The sequence below is a fragment of the Rhinolophus sinicus genome, linkage group LG10 (assembly GCF_036562045.2).
Source record: "Rhinolophus sinicus isolate RSC01 linkage group LG10, ASM3656204v1, whole genome shotgun sequence".
Classification (NCBI taxonomy): Eukaryota; Metazoa; Chordata; class Mammalia; order Chiroptera; family Rhinolophidae; genus Rhinolophus; species Rhinolophus sinicus.
In genome coordinates, this window is record NC_133759.1 from 37722056 (window position 1) to 37739273 (window position 17218).

The following is a 17218-nucleotide window of genomic DNA, read 5'->3' on the forward strand; positions in this document are numbered from 1 at the left end:
TTTCTTCCTGAAATGTTTGATAGAATTCACCAATGAAACCATCTTTGTGTGTGTGTGTGGGGGGAGGTGCAGGGGGAAGCAGTTCTAAAAAAATTGTTGTAAAATATACATAACAAAATTTGCCATCTTAACCATTTTAAGAGTCTGTTCACTGGTATTAAATACATTCATAATGTTGGGCAACCATCACCACCATCCATCTCCATAACTCTTTTCATCTTGTAAAACTGAAACTCTACACCCATTAAACAATAATTCCCTATCTCCCCCCCACACACACACTTCTCCACTTGTTGGCAACCACCATTCTAATTTTGGTCTATGAATTTGGCGGAATCATACAGTGTTTGTCTTTTTCCGACTGGCTAATTTCACTTAGCATAACGTCCTCAAGGTTCGTTCATGTTGGATCATTACAGAATTTCCTTCCTTTTGATGGATGTACTATATGTATGTACCCCATTTTGCTTATCTATTCATCCATCAGTCGACACTTGGGTTGCTTCTACATTTTGGCTATTGTGAATAATACTGCTATAAACATCTGCTGCTACAAATATCTCTTTGAGACTGGGCTTTCCATTTTTGGGGATATACCCTGAAGTGGAATTGCTGGGTCAAATGGAAATTCTAGTTTTAATTTTTTGAGAAAATTCCATACTGTTTTCCACAATTTTGCATTCCCACCAAAAGTGCCCAAGGGCTCCAATTTCTCCACATCCTCACTAACACTTGTTTTCTGTTTTTTTTGTGTTTTTTTTTTTATAGTACCATGTTTCCCCCAAAATAAGACCTACCTGGACCATCAGCTCTAATGCGTATTTTAGAGCAAAAATTAATATAAGACCCAGTCTTATTTTAATATACTATAAGACTGGGTCTTATATAATATAATATAAAACCGGGTCTTATGTAAAATAATATAATATAAGACAGGTTTTATATTAATTTTTGCTCCAAAAGACGCATTAGAGCTGATGGTCCGGGTAGGTCTTATTTTCGGGGAAACACGGTAGACATCCTAATGGGTGAATGGTGGAATCTCATTTTTACTTGACTTGCATTTCCCTAATGATTAGTGATGTTGCGTATCTCTTGTGTTTCTTGGCCATTTGTGTATCTTCTTTGGAGAAATGTCTATTCAAGTCCTTTGCCCATTTTTGAATCGGGTTGGTTGCTTTTTATTATTGATTTTATGCGTTCTCTATGTATTCTGGATATTATGCAATTATTAGATATGATTTGCAAATATTTCCCTCCCATTCTGTGGGCTGCATTTTTAGTCTGTTGACAGCGTCTTTTTTTTTATTAATAAATTTCATTGGGGAATATTGGGGAACAGTGTTCTCCAGGGCCCATCAGCTCTAAGTCATTGTCCTTCAATCTAGTTGTGGAGGGTACAGCTCAGCTCCAAGTCCAGTTGCCGTTTTCAATCTTTAGTTGCAGGGGCCACAGCCCACCATCCCATGTGGGAATTGAACTGACAACCTTGTTTTTTTTTAAATTTATTGGGGTGACAATTGTTAGTAAAATTACATAGATTTCAGGTGTACAATTCTGTATTACATCATCTATAAATCACATTGTGTGTTCACCACCCAGAGTCAGTTCTCCTTCCATCACCATATATTTGATCCCCCTTACCCTCATCTTCCACCCCCCACTCCTCTTACCCTCTGGTAACCACTAAACTATTGTCTGTGTCTATGAGTTTTTTAGATGAATGGATAAAGAAGTTGTGGTATATATACACAATGGAATACTATTCAGCAGTAAGAAAAGATGATATAGGAACATTTGCGACAACATGGATGGATCTTGAGAGTATAATGCTAAGCGAAATAAGTCAGACAGAAAAAGCAGAGAACCATATGATTTCACTGATATGTGGTATATAAACCAAAAACAACAAAAGAACAAGACAAACAAATGAGAGGCAACCTTGTTTTTGAGAGCTTGCGCTCTAACCAACTGAGCCATCCGGCTGCCCCAACAGTGTCTTTTGATGCGTAACATTTTAAAAATTTTCATCAAGTCCAATTTGTCTATTTTTTCTTTTGTTACTTGTGCCTCTGTTATCATAAATTACAGTGATCATTTCTTCAAATACCTTTTCCTGTTTGGTTTTTATTTCCTTCTGGGATTCTAATAAAAATATATTAATACATTTTAAGTTATCTCATAACTCATTGAGATTCTTTTCTTTCTTTTTTAAATTCTTTTTTTCTCTCTTTATGTCACTTTACATAGTTTCTGTTGCAATATTTTCAAGTTCACTGGCTTTTCTTTCTGTAATGTTTAATCTGTTGTTAATGCCATCCAGTGTATTTTTCATTTTATGTATTGTAGTTTTCATCTCTAGATATTTGATTTGAATCCTTTTTATATTTTCCATGTCTTTATTTAATTTTTAAACATATGGTGCATAATTATAGTAAATGTTTTAATGTCCTTCTCTGCTAGTTCTAACATCTGTGTCACTTCTTCAGTTTTGATTGATTTTCCTCCTCATTATGGGTATGGGTACAGACTTTAAATTTTTTGTCACAGAGGAGCAAAGTGCCCTCCAAATATCACTTATCCTATCACTACAAATATATGAGAGTGTCTATGTCCCTCCCTATCCTGCCAGCACTGAATTCTGTCAATCTTTAATCTTTGCCAATCTCATAAGCTGAAACTATTTACTCCTACAACAGATATTCACTGAGCACCAACTACAAGTCCAGTGGTGGCAATTCTGTGGTGCTCAAGCAGCCACCGTAACTGTCCTCGTGGTGCTTATAACCGTGTGGTGTTTAACATGTTTTTATTTGCATGTTCACTGATTATTAGTGATGCCGAGCATCTTTTCCAAAACTTATTGACCATTTATAGTTCTTCTTTGGTATATTGCCTACTAATGTTCACTGACCAGTTTTAGTGGAATTGTTTGGATTTTTTTATTCCTTTGAAAGAGCTATTTATTTATGAAGGATAGACACCCTCTTTTACTTTTTGAATAACAAAAAAATGTTGTGTAAACAAAAGCATTTCCTTTAAAATAAACTGACATTGTATATAATTTCTTGGAAGAAATGATTTACATGTTACTCAAATACTTTTTTTTTTTTACACTAAAAGTAAATAAGAACTGATTCTGGTGTAAAAACAAGGCCTTAAAGACAAACACTTTGAACAATACAAAAACACGAAATACATATATGACTATATAAGACATATAAATACATAATAAATGCTTTCATATATATCTGACAGCAATATATAAATGATTTGTATTCTTTAGAAATAATCAAGCAGATTCCAAATGCCATTTTACTCTCTTGATAATGAAATGGACAGTCAAGGAGATGAAACAGTCCCACATTAAATATTTCTGGCAAAGCCATGCTATCTGTGTTGGAAATGCCCTCTATCTAAGACTGTTAATTTGTTATCTAAGATCTATTCTTTCAAAGGAGAAAATGTCAAAATCCCCATTATACATTGACCCTTGAACAATATCGGTTTGAACTGCATGGGTCCAATTATACGTGGATTTTTTTGGGTAAATACACAGTCTGCCCTCTGTATCTGTGGATTTCACATGCAGGGCATCAACCAACTGTGGGCTGAAGACAGCATTTTCTGCATTATTCTACGCTATTTTATAAAAGGGACTTGAGCATACATGGATTTAGGTATCCACGGACGTCTTGGAACCAATCCCCCATGAATACTGAGGGAAAACTAACTTTTTGAGGAGTCAAAAGTTATACATGGATTTTCAGCTGCGTGGGGATTCAGTGCCCCTATCCCCTGCGTTGTTCCAGGGTCAACTGTATCATGTTTGCTTCCCCACTGAAGAGTAGCAGCAGTTCTCAAAGACACATGCTACCTAGTCATCTGGCTGTGTAGGTAAATGCTTTCTGGGAGCACCAGGGAGGATGCCCTGACAGAGGCACAGCTTCTATAACGTGCCCAGGTCTTTAGCATTGATGGATAACATGAGGTGGGCAGGGGGTGGAGAAACCCTGAGCAGGGCTCGACTTTACAGCCAGGGATATGACTTGTTTCTTGTCACACGGCTAAGGGGTGTGAGCCCTCAGAATATAATGGGGGAAATGTACGCCACCAGTTATGCTGTGAATGAATGAATGAATGAATGAATGAATGAACCGAGCACTTTTACGTGTAATAACAGTGATGATGACAGCAGCCAGCGAAGCCCGTGAGGCCCAACCCACGGCCTGGCCCCCTGACTGACCTGTTTGGTGCAGGTGGTCTCTGGCTACCTCAAATAAGCGCAGGTGCATGTTGGTGATGGGGTTGAAGGAGCCACAGGCTAGGAGCACCACAGGGATTCGGGTCTTCATCTTGTCAGGCACATCCACACCCACCGCAGTGGCCACCCTGCCTTCACGGGAACAAAAATGCAAGTCAGGGAGGTGGCACCAAGACAACTGTCCATATCAGTGTCTCAAAACCAAACACAAGGCATTAGTTCTCACTCAGTAAGATGACTGAGGAGGCAATAATAACAATAACAACGTTTATGAAAGGCTCACAGTGGGCCAGGAACTGGATATCCCTGGTCTCACCAAATCCTTTCAACAACCCTGAACCATTACTTACATGGCTCAGGGACCTTAGCAGCTGCAGGCCAGGACTGCAACTCGGGCAGCCTGACCTCACAGGCCAGGATCTGCTTGTAAGCTCTATGCCCTCCTGGGCTCTGATGGGTCTCCATCTCCTTGGGGTCAAAAGGAGGGATGTAAGACCCTCATAATGTCATCTTTGATAGTCCAAGTAGGACTCAAGTCCCAGTGTAGGCTAGTACTTTAGAAAAACTTATTTTAAAATAATTTCCGACTTACAAGAAAAGTTGCAAAATTTATGCAAAGAATTCCTATATACCCTTTACCCAGATTCCCCAAATGGTAACATCTTACCACACTTGCTTTATCATTCTCTCTCTCTCTCCACACACACACACACACACACACACTCATACCTATAAGTAATTATTTTCTGAAATGTTTGAGAGTCAGTTATAGATATAATACTTCTTTACCACTAAATACTTCAATATGTTTCCTAAGAACAAAGACATTTTCTTATATAACTACAGAGAAATGATTAAAATCAGAAAATTAATATTGTTACAGGACTATTATCTAATCTACAGATCTTTTCTGATTTTACCCGTGATCCTTTCCCTGAGGCCTAAGCATTCTGAGTGGGCCTAACCTACCCTCTTGTCTCCACCCCCATCGGCTTTTAGCACCGATGAGGTTAAAGGACAGCAGAAAGGAGCCTGGGCTCCAGGCTAGCAGACACGGCTCTTCTGTCTCTGAGGCGCTGCCTGCTCCAGTGGTGGTGAAGAGCCCCCCTGGAGTTAGGCCTCAGTTCAACTCCTAACTCTACCTTTCACTGGCCGTGTGGTGTAGGGCAAATCACAGTCCCTCTCGGAGCTTCAGTCTCCTAACACGCAAGATGGGGATAACAGTACTTACTTTTATAGGGTTGTTGTGAGCGTAAATGAGCTATGTATGGAAAGTGCCTGGTGCATAAGAAGTGTTTAATCAACAATCACTGTGGCTGTGGTGCTGACCATGACAAGGGAGAAGGAGAAAGGAGGTGGCCGGTGCCTGTGGTTGGCGGCTTCCAAAATGGCTCCCAACGATGCGCCCCTCCTAGCATTCACCTGTCGTCCCCTCCCCGTGAGTGTGGGCGGGGCCTAGTAACTTGTTTCTGATGAGTCAATTACAGCAACGGAGTGGAATTCCGTTTCTGAAAGAAGGTTACAAAAAGACCCTGGCTTCCCTCGTCTGCTTTCTCGCTTGCTCACTCTGATGACGTCAGCTGCCCTGTTGTGAGTTGTCTCATGGAGTGACCCACGGGGTGAGGAGCTGAAGGAGACCCCTGGTGCCAACAGCCCATGAAGAACTGAATCCTGCCAGCAACCATGTGTGTGAATGTAGAAGTGGATCCTTCCTGGGCCAAGTCCTTGGATGAGACTGTACCCTGTGAACACCCTGATTGTAGTCCTGTAAGAGATTCTTGAGTCAGGAGCCCAGGTGAGCCCCTCTCTTCCTGACCCACAGAAATGGGGCTATCGTAACTGCATGTTGTGTGAACCTGTAAGTTGGAGGGTAATTTGTTATGCAGCAACACGTGACTAATAGGGACCAACAGGAAGAATGCATTCACTTCCTCTTACTCCTCTTGTTACGGTGGCCTTGACTGTAATTCTGCATTTCCAGGGGGAACACGGACAGTTCTCTGTCACTGGAACCTGGGTCTGTCTTTGCATCTAAGGCAACTGTTCTAATCTGGTTCCTGCTGTCTGCTTCTCCAGGCTTGTTCCCAACCACTGCCTGCCTCATACGTTAGCAACGAAGAGCTACTTGTTTGTGGTATCTGTGAGCTCCTCATGACTTCCTGCTTCAAGCTCTTATACATGCTATTTCTGTGTCCTCCAACTGGAACAGCCTGAGCACACCCCCATCTGTTAACACCCAACTCAGGTGATCAGATTATTTCTGACTTCCATCACTATTTCTGGACTGCCTGCTAGGTGACTGTTATTAGTTAGGGATGCATCTGGTTGCAAGTCCCAGAAGCCGAACCTCAACGGCTTTCACAAATAGAGGTGATTTGTTTCCCACATGACAAAACGCCTAGAAGTTGGCACTGCTGGCACTGGATCACAGCTCTACAATGACCTGCAATTCTCTCAGCTTTCCCTCATGACCGTAAGATTACTGCTGTAGCTACAGCCATCATGAATACAACCAAGGCAAGAAGAAGGATCGAGGTGCTAGAGTAGACTGGTTGTCCCTTTGTAGTCAAGAACACAAGAGCTTTCCCAGAGCCCCCTGTAGATTTTGCTTCTGTCTCTGGCCAGAACTGGGTCACATGTTCACTCTAGCTACAAGGGAGGCTGGAAAAGCAAGTTTTTAGCTTTGCAGCCTCTCCAGTGGGAATCAGAGAGAAAAAGGAGTTGGGAAGAGGATTAACTAATCCACAGTGTCCTGCCACAGAGTTGGAAATACAACTGTCAGGGAGTTCACAGTACAGAAGGCTTTTCTGACACCAAGCTTGGGTTAGATGATCTCTGATCTACCTTTAGCAAATCACATACCATCCTGCTGCAAAAACCTGCTCTTGTGTCTTTCCTACTCACCAGATAGTACGCCCCTTAAGAGCAGGAGTGGTGTTTTTTTCACCTCTGGATCTCAGCTTCAAGCACAGAGCCGGGCCCAGAGTCAGACTCAGTGAAGACTGGAAAAGGCCCTGCCCACTAGACAAAGGACCTGCATCCTGGTGGTGGGTAGGCCCAACACACCTCCTAATGTAGAGAAACTGTTCTGGATCTATTGTGAGTTACAGCGTGAAGCTAAAACACCCTCAACCTAGGTGGGCTGTGGTTACTTCCAGCTTCTTTTGAAGCAGAAGGAACACCCCCTACTATATGAGAAAGCAGCCTGCAATCTATTGCTACTAGCTTCTTCCCAGGAAGACTGGATGATTTCATGAGATATTATTTGCAGAGTGTGCTGAGCTATTCATAAGAACAGCGTTGTGAGGAACGTATCTGAAGAGGCTGGCTGTTTCCCACAACTATTATGAAGCCTTTCAAAATTCTATTTCATGTTTGACAAAACATAATTTTTTAGGGCCCATTGAAACATGTAACTGCAGCATTTCAGGTAACCTGGGGTTTTGATCCATTTTTCCAAAAGTTCCCAGAAAACTGTAAATTAGAACATTTGTTTGAATGATGGCATCAACAGCAATGGAGTGCAATGTTGGGAAGAAGAATAAATGACACTGAGAAAGTGCCTTTCTTTTCTTTCCGTGCCGTGGGCACGCAGAGCCACACTGCTCTAACGGTCACTTACCCTGTCCGAGCAGTGTCTCAGGCAGAGCAGGCAGTGCGTGCACGGTCCCAGGCTCAAGAAGGAGAGCAGTGCAGCCGCATCGTTTGTATGCTCTCATTTGCGTCCACTAAACCCCCTACCAAGCCCAAATCTAGAGAAATACAATGACAGGGTTGAAAAGGACTCACTCCAGGGGTCCACCAGGAGAATTAACCAGGCTCCAATTTGAGTGCAAGTCTCATCAGACACAAGGCCAGATGCATGCCATAAAAGTGACTCATCGACTAATATCCTCTAATAATATCTAGCGAGACGGAGTGAGCGTGGGAGACTTTTGCTGTTGGGGAAGGCTTCTCATCAATAAGCATTTAATAGAAGTCCATAGAGTGAGCGATAATTGCTGCTGAAGGATTTAACGAGTTGAGAAAGCAGCATATGGCCTTCTTGGAATTTATCATTAAACTGGAGATGAGGCCAAGGAGATGCCACTTCTGGCCCTGGCCCCCACTCGGTGTACCGTCATCCTGACAGCACGTCTTCCCGCTCCTCAAACACGTGCGGCTTCCCTTCTCCTGGCTCCTGTCAGTGCTGCTCCGACCACCTGAAACGCCCTCCTCACTCCTGCTGTGAAGGTTTTCTCCTTGGAGGCTTTACCCAGTGCCTCTCTCCCCCACTGGGCTAATGTACCTGCTCCACATTTGATCACTTTCTTCTTTCGTCAGCCATAGAACCATCATTGATTGGGTCCCATGTCGCTCTTCCCCAAGTAGAAGATAAATTCTGACAGGGTGGTTTCCTATTCAGCTGGGTCCCCTCAACTCCTGCACGGTTCCCAGCTCAGGAAAGGCATGTGGGATGAACGAGAGAATGAGTGAACGTTGCCAACCACACATCATCCTTTGCAGACCGCCACCTTCTCTCTTTGGTTTTGTCCCAAACATTCAAGATATAAACTTCCAGAGATATAAACTGACCTTTCTGGCTTCCTAGAGGAACTTAAGACCCCCCCCCACCCAGACCCCACCTCACCTGACTCAGACCTAAGTCAGGTAAGGCATTCCTGCCCTGCTGTGCCATCTTCAATGCCAGGATCCCACCAACAAGGACCCACTGTCCTCCTGAACATGACACCGAAGTTTTCCCCTCTGTCCTGGAAACCTGGAGGTCACCAGAGCCGCTCTGGCAGGCCAAGGGACTTTGTAGATGTGATTAAATTAAGGATCTTGAAATGGGGAGATCATCCTAGGTTATCCAGATGGCCCAATTTTATGCAGAGGGTCCTAATAAGAGGGAGGCAGGAGGCTCAGACAGATATAGATGTAAGGACCAAAGCAGCGCACAGAAAGAAGATGCTATGCAGCTGACTTTGAAGATGGAGGAAGGGGCCATGAACCAAGCAGCGCCAACGGCCTCTAGACGCTGGAACTGGCAAGGAAACATTCTCCCCGAGAGCCTTCAGAAGGAACACAGCCCCGCCGACACCTTCATTTCAGACTTCTAACCTCTAGAACTGTAAAATGAAATTGGGTTGTTTGAAGCCAATAATTTGTGGTGCTTTGGTACAGCAGCCAGAGGAAACTAACACACTCACTCATGGAGGGGCTGGTTCTCTGAGGTGCCTTCAGGCTAGGGCAGGAAAGGTGCAGGAATTGAGCTAGTGAGGAGGATGCTGACAGGTGTTTCGGGCCCAGGGACCAGCACTGCAAAAGTGTAGGAACCACCACCATAGGTGGGTCATGAGCTAAAAGCATATCATTGTGGCCATGGGTGGGTGTGAACTGACGTGTGGGTGGCCCAAGCTGAGGCTGCAGAGGGTGCAAGGATCATGCAGGCCCCCAAGGGGTCTGTGGGTGTAGATTTTATCCTATGGATAATGAGGAGCCTCTGAAGGATTTTAAACCGGCATGTGACTTACTCATATTTCTGTTTTGGAAAGTGTTCCCCTGATGATGGATCAGGAAGGCCCAGGATGGTTACCCGAAGAGGTTAGGCAGTCCCCAGCTTCCCGGAGGATGGCCTTCCCTGCTGCCTACATATCACCTTAATCACCAAGTAGTGTGATGCTGGCCAATGCCCCACACGTACTAAATTCTAACTAAGCAAGCGCCCCTCAGCCCATTTGTCACAGGCCGTCGCAGAGACACAGAGAGGAAAGGCGAGCCGGGAAGGTTAAGTGCCCGTCACCGCAGATGTAATGTGCGAACGCTCATCGTTTGGGAGGCAGTCAATTTACCTTTCCCTGTGGTGAGCGCTTCTAACAGGACCTGGCCCGGAAAAGCAGCTGAAAACATCCCTGTTTATTATAGACATAAAGCAGATGGCTTCGGGCAGAATGGAAATGGGTTCTACAAACATCTTTCATTACACAGACCTATTGACCGGACTCCTCATCTTAAAGAAAACAAGAGACGCAGTATGTATTTGTGGGATTGACGAGCACATTTTTCAGGACCTGGCAAAATCATTGCCATCTGTGCGAGTGTGTCAACTTCTCCAGGGCAATCAACCTTCACGTGAACTCTGGGTGCTTTTTCTTTTCAACTTTGTTGGCTTCACCTGCTGTTGCTATGGGCGCACTGTGCTACGAACAAAAGCAAAGCAAGCCTTCTTTGTCGGGTGTGAGGATCCTCTGCCAGCCACCCCCGGAGGAAACAAACATGCCAATTAAGCCCTCATTCTAATTATGAGACTCCCAGGCAAACGCAGCCTGGTTCTTCAGTTTTGAGAATTTTCAAAAGATGTGAAGGAGCCCAAGGAATGGAACGAGGTCTCCCGTCTCCCCACCCTCAGGAGGTGGAATCTGAGTACCAGCTACCTGGTTTACTGAGGGACAGGCCGGGCACTGTGACAAAACTCCACATCGAGGCTGATTCTTTCAACACACCTGGGAGGGAAGGGTTTGTGCTTGCTTTCTGGTGAAGAGCCCTAATCAACTTCTCCCCAGCCTCGGTGAGACACACGGAAAATAGAGATAAATTACAAGCCTCCTAGGGTTGTCATGGGGGTTATCAGAATTGACCCACCTGGCACAGTACGTAGCCCGTAGTTAGTTCTCCAGAAATACTAGCTCCTTTTTCTTTCCATTATGCTTAAAGCAGAATTCGCCATACCCACATCTGCTTCTATATGTTTGTTCACCTTGTTTGAAAAAGGCTGCAGCATTTTTATATTCACCTATGATCAAAATCTAGTGGCCCTTAGGAAGCTGTCAGCCTTCTCAGTTTGGAAGATGTCACCACAGAAGAGTGCTTGTGGGGGCAGAGCCCCAGAAAGCAGTTTCCAGGCTCTCGGCCTCACATAGACAGGTGCTGGCTCAGGTAGTAAATGGCCATCAATTGTGATTGCATGGCCATCAGCTGTGGCTAGTTGGCTGTCAGCTGTAACCAGTGAGCCATTGGCCACAATATAACTGCTGTGGCTACGCTAGGAGAAGAGGAGAAGAGAGAAAGAATGGGGGCTAGCAAGAAGATGGCGGCTGGGCTGGCAAGTGTGGATGGCGGTTTGCGGACAGTGTGGATCCAGCCTCCAGTGAGAATATAGTGCCGCCAGAGAGAATATAGTGCTATGACTCCCCTACCTATGGCTCCATGGGTGTTCCTTTTTGGCCTCACCATATCCTGTGTTATGTGGGGAGCGGGACCAGAGACCCTGCAGGCCTCCCTGCACGACACATGGCGCAGCGAGCAGGGTCTCCCGCATGACAGTGCTCCCGAGGAAGGCCGCTCCCAAGTGCCACTGCTGTGGTCTTCCATCTAGCACCAACCAGAAATACTCAGCTCTAAGCGTCACTTGTCCCTGGACCTGAGCTAAGAGTCGATACTGAGAAACAGAGGAATGGGTTGTTTAATGTCATTCGGGTAGAAATAACATCTTCTGGTGATGAAGAATAAATACGCCCCAAATCACAGCCGACTTGTCAACTTGGAAAAAAGAAGGTAGGAAAGTGGGTAGGTGAGAAATGCCCAGGTCTGCAAAGTAGCAGACAAAATCACAAAGTAACTGCCACTGTGCTCGTGCTTTAGAGGGACAGGGATAAATAAAACCTGGCCCCTGTCCTCCAGATGATGGCAATGTAGCAGGAAGCACACCTTTGGATCTCAGGCAGCTCAGTCTGCTGGTAACTTACCAATATCCATTTTCCCTCCCTCTTTAGTAACAGAATCTCTGTCTTTAGCTGCACATATTATTACATTCCCTAGTCTCTGCAGGAGGGTGAGACCATGTGAATAAGGTTTGGCTTGTAATCTACAAATAGAAATATTGGGTGATACTTCCAGGAGCTCTCTTTAAAAGGAAAAGGCATGCCCTTCTCTTCTTCCCCACTTGTGCTTTCTAGAATGTGACGGCTGGATGATGGCAGCTCTACCAGAACCTGAAGAGGAGGACCAAATACAGATTGGACAGAATAATCCAAGAGACGGCCAGGACGCTGACGGCCCTGAAGCTGCCATACTAGCCCCATACCTCTGGGCTTCTTTCACCTCAGGGAGAAAGAAGCTTTTAAACCACCATTATTTTCTATCTTTCTGTTCTATGCAGCTAAACCTAAGTCTAACTGACAGACTGAGATCTAAAGAATGTTCAATGAATTAGTATATAAAAAAATGAAAAAGTGTGTAAACTTTTGGAAGTTTCTATTGCCCCAGTTAAACCTATTTTACATGCAGACACTCAAATGGATATTGTTTGAAAGGCAAAATACACCTAAGGAAAAAAAAAATCTACCATAACTTAATTTTTTATATGAATTTTTCATGGGAAGAAAAATCCTTACTCAGGACTCTAGAAGGCTGAAATGTGCAGCAGCAAATCTGCTTTTCTGTAGATCACAAAAACCAGACTGTCCTATCTCCTTCCCCCAAAAACAGATTCATTATGGTGCACTGTCGCACTCTGCTTCGAGTGGGCATTTGCCATATGGCTTGGCAGTTTAATGGTTGTCTGATACTTGACAAAAATAAAGCACAATCATTTTGCAAGGAGTTTGAGTTCCTAGATGGGTCTTTTCCAAATAACAGCTGTGCCTCAAAATTGAGTTACTCAATTTGCAATTTGTGGACACAATACTCAAACATTTACAAGTGAGCAAAAGCTCAAATCACTTGGGCTATTTCCAGCCTTCAGAGTTTACGGTTTTTAGCAATGCTACGAGTACACAGCTGTCAAGAAGCTCAAGCCATTGTCTGAACCACCAGACCTGGCAGGCAGCAGTGATGCCCTACTTAGCAGACCATGTGGAGCTGACCACAAATCCTCAAGAGAGAAAGAAGCCTCACCCCAAAGTCCACAGACTAAATCCCCATGCCTTTCTCTCCACTCCCTACCACATTCATGGAGATGACCCTTATGGGGACAGAGCCCCAGAGAGCAGTTTCCGGCTCTCGGCCTCACATGGGGGGCTGCTGACTCGTGTAGTAGATGGCCATTGGTTGTGGTTAGTTGGCCGTCAGCTGTAGCCAGTTAGCCATTGGCCACTAATATAACTGCCGCGGCTGTGTTGGGGAGTGGAGTCGGGAGGAGAGTCGAGGTAAGTCGAGGAGAGTGGGTCAGTTGGCAGAAAAGCAGATAGCAGGTCGCACGTCGTGTGAACCCAGCCTCCAGTGAGACTATAGCGGTATGACACCCCATCTATGGCTCTGTGGGTGTTCCTTTTTGGTCTCACCATGTCCTGCATTCTTATGTGGGGAGTGGGAGCAGAGACCCCGCAGGCCGCCCCCCCGTGACAACCCTACATCAGGTCTTCACTTTCCCTACTACTGAGACCCACCCTACTATAGAATCTCATTACTTTCTTGTATCAATTAGGATTTTTAAGAATTGCAAACAAGGTAAATGAGCTTATCCGGTTATCTTAGTTCCCTTCCCTACCCAACGCAAAGCAGGGGAAGAGCGTGAAATTATCAGAAGGCTATTGGCCCATTACAGAGAACAAAGGAAAAGGGAACATGAGATCTTAGGGTGGACAAGGGACAGGGCAGTGCCATGGTCTTACCCTGGACAGGGTCGCATGGTACAGACAAGGTCCCTGCAGCTCACACCAGTGTATACTGCTGTTCCCAGAGAGAGGAAATGGATGGAGGCTGGACAGGCCCCCACCCCACTCCCAGCGATGGCGTCCATACTTGATAAGGGGAGAGAAACTCTGGAATCACCTCCCCCCAGCCCCACCAATCTGGCTCCAATCCAATCTTTTCTCAGTATACTAAACAGATTAACCACTTTGAAAGTTTGAGTTCAATCACCCAAACTAATGTGATAAACTATTGAGTGTTTACCTGAGCCAAACACTATAAAATCTGGGCCTGTGTGCCAAGCCAGTGATAAAGTCTTCCATAATTTGTCCTCCACTGGCATTTATTTGCTAGGTCACGTCCTTCATCTGTCATCCCTCATCCCTCATTGTCTCCTGACCACCCTCTCTTCCCTACATGTGGCCCATTTCCTCACCAAGCGGAGACAACCTGCCCTTCCGTGATGTTTCTTCTCAGCCTTCCTGCTCCTTGGGCTTCTGTTTATGCCATTTCCTGGAGCTAGAAGGGCCTCTCCCAGACCGACTCTGCCACGGCGAGTCCCCTGGCAGCCCACCTGGAAGTCAGTGCTCCCGCCTCTGGCCTCTGAAAGGTGACAGTCTGTTTATACCGTGGAACCCCCACACTTTTCTTGCCTAGTGGACTATAAAGCCTTGAGGGCAGGGATCCTATGGGATCTAATGCAAAGTGGAAGGTAAATAGGAATATTCACATTATTCATTGGGGGACAAGTGAAAAGTAGATCCAAGTGAGAGCCAGAGTGTACCAACCACTTCCCAGCATGGCCTAAACTAAGGCGGGTATTAGTAACCGAGGAGGAAGTATCCCCAAATCAAAACAGCAGAGCCGCAGTTTGTCCACCGTCTCACCCCCTTCTTGCTTCCAACATGGACACTTCCTGGTCTGCCCAGTTTGCTTCACCCCACGTGAGTCTGTCTCCCTACCTGAGGTGTCCGTTTCCTTCTTCTGGACTTGATTTTGCTCTCGCAACATAAATTGTGTCTGCTGCCCTGGCTGCTTCAGGATCCTCATTCCTGAGTCCCACCTCACAGGCACCCTCCGACTCCTCTGCCCAAGCCTAATCCAGGCTCCACGCCCAGGGTTCCGCTCCAGTCCAGCAGGGGGCAATGAGCCACATTTAGTGTTGGGAAACCACACCCTCTACAGCCCTGGGGGGCTTCCCTGTATGGCAGCAAAATGCAGAGCTGATCACAAGGATGGAGGGGACGGCACGGTGGCCCTTCTAGTAACCAAAGCACAAAACTGGCCGCCATCCGGTCTCTTCCCTCTCCCTTGCCTTGACAGCCTGTCAGTTCCACCTCTGCAATATCTTTATTATCCATCTCTCTCTCAGACTCCACAGTCACTGCCTGTATCAGGGCTCATTATTTCTCAATTGGACCTGAGTGCACTCTTCACCTGTCTCCTGTCTCCAGTCTCACATGCTCCGATTCATCCTCTGCTCAGCTGCTCAGGGGTCTCTGACATGTACATCTGATTCCCTGCTCAATCCCCCGCCAACCAATCACATTCTGGATAAGGCTGAATCTCAGTGTGGCATCCATGGCCTGTTACCCTCTGGTCCTGACCTGTTTCACAAGCTTCCCTGCTTACTTTCCAAGCCCCTCCCTGTGTTTGCTGCATTAAACTGCTTTCCTTTCTATCCTACTCCTCTTGGGCTGAATATTAGGACGAGTCCTAAGATCAAATATAAAAATTCTAACAAAGAAGGCAACTGTGTTTTGCTTGCCTCGTTATCCTTCACACAAAAAAAGAAAACAAGTTGCCACTGCTATCAAGTTCCTCAAGGGAGCAGGAGGATGACAGGGAGAACCCGAAATAACTGGCACAGTGGGAATCGGGCCAGGCTCTGCAAGAAGGCAGAACAGGCCCGCAGAAGCCCAGTGAACCACAGCAGGGGCCCAGCAGGCAACAGTCTGGCAGCTCAAGGATAGGTGTTCATTTGAGAATGTCATTGGGCACGACAGAAACAAATCCAGAGCAATCCTTTCCTATCTCATGTAATAGAATTTCCTCCAGAAATGATAAGCCAAGCAGCCCATCTTCCCTTTATTGAGCTATACGCAGACTGCAATGGTCATGAGCAGATGACTGAAAATCTGTGCAGTGATCTATGAAGTCCGAATAGACGTGAGCCAGGTGTGGGGCAGTGATTAACATTTTTAACCAAGTTCATCTAACATATATTTCACGGTGTATATAATTGCTATTGTGTTGGTCAGATAGTAGACCCAAATGGGGGCAGTTTGCAGAAACAACTTCAGTCTCTATGATTCTTCAGTAGATAAAACTTACTCCCTGAGAGGAAGGAAGAAGGGTAGGGTGCAGAGTATAGATGAATTAAATCAATCTTTCATAACAGATTCTATGGCTATCTGATCAGGATACACTTTAGAGGTGTGCACTTAACCCCCAAAACAACTTAAACAGAGCAGCTACCTTTGGGAAATAGGCAAGGGAGTAAGGATGGAGCTGTAACTTTTTAATAAAGCCCTTCTGAACTAGTTAAATTTTTTTTTTAAAAAAACCATGTGCATACATTTTGATTACAAAAGTAAGTGTTTAGTCTACCATATTGGAAGGCAAAGCCTTTCTCTCTATTTCCTTTACCCTTGGTAACCTGGTGAAGTGATGGGCATTTTGCTATGTTTTTAACTTTTCACTGGCTTAGAAAGTGACAACAACATGCCATAGTCGGGGCTTTTGTCTGTTTGTTTGTTTTTTACTTCTTCCAATTGACTTGTTATGTTTTTGAACTCTAGCCATTCACACTCAAGCTTATTTATGAAAAGTCAGACTGGCAGACACATCATCTCTTCGGTTTCTGGGGCGGGGAGGTAGGTCTAACTATGCCCCACCTTCTGTCCGATACAAGGAGCCAACCTCTCCCCATGCGCATTCCCCTGGGCCACTCCCGGCTGCCCTCGGACCTCTGTGCAAGAAGTATATTCTCTACCCGCCTGGACTGCACTCTCAAATCGCTGTCCTAATGTCTCTGTAATATATTAACAGGCGGTGGCCAAAGGGAGTTCTGCTGAAATAGGCAGTATTGTGTTTGGGCCACGTTGGACTAAATCCTAGAATGCCCACAGTATTGCTGAGCGATGCAGTTTAATTTATGAGCATGCAGGTCTGCTGTGAAATTGGGAAATGGAAGGAGAAGACATTAGCATTCACATGGCAAGGGCAGCGCCTCGTTCAAAACTGTGAATAGGCCTTTCGCAGGGAGAGCTGGGGAGTGGGAAGGAGCAGACACACTCTGTCAGTCATATGTGTGCTCATGAAACTTATCCTTATATTTCG

At 45.2% G+C, this 17218-nt stretch overlaps 1 protein-coding gene across 10 annotated transcripts in view; it reads right to left on the reverse strand.

The window, feature by feature from the left end:
* Nucleotides 1-17218, reverse strand: part of NMNAT3 (nicotinamide nucleotide adenylyltransferase 3) — a 97094-nt gene that overhangs the window by 53464 nt on the left and 26412 nt on the right. For 4 of the 10 annotated variants that reach the window (XM_074312926.1, XM_074312922.1, XM_074312927.1 and 1 more), the window contains exons 2-3: nucleotides 7887-8016; nucleotides 4247-4396 (exon numbers count right to left, since the gene is read on the reverse strand). The exons of 1 other annotated variant lie outside the window; for it this stretch is intronic. In XM_074312926.1, the coding sequence (XP_074169027.1) occupies nucleotides 4247-4396; nucleotides 7887-7983 (247 nt within the window). In that variant the 5' untranslated portion in view covers nucleotides 7984-8016. Of the gene's footprint in view, nucleotides 1-4246; nucleotides 4397-7886; nucleotides 8017-8552; nucleotides 8572-17218 lie in introns of those variants that run through there. 5 more of the 10 variants (XM_019747488.2, XM_019747470.2, XM_074312923.1 and 2 more) reach the window with 4 other exon arrangements.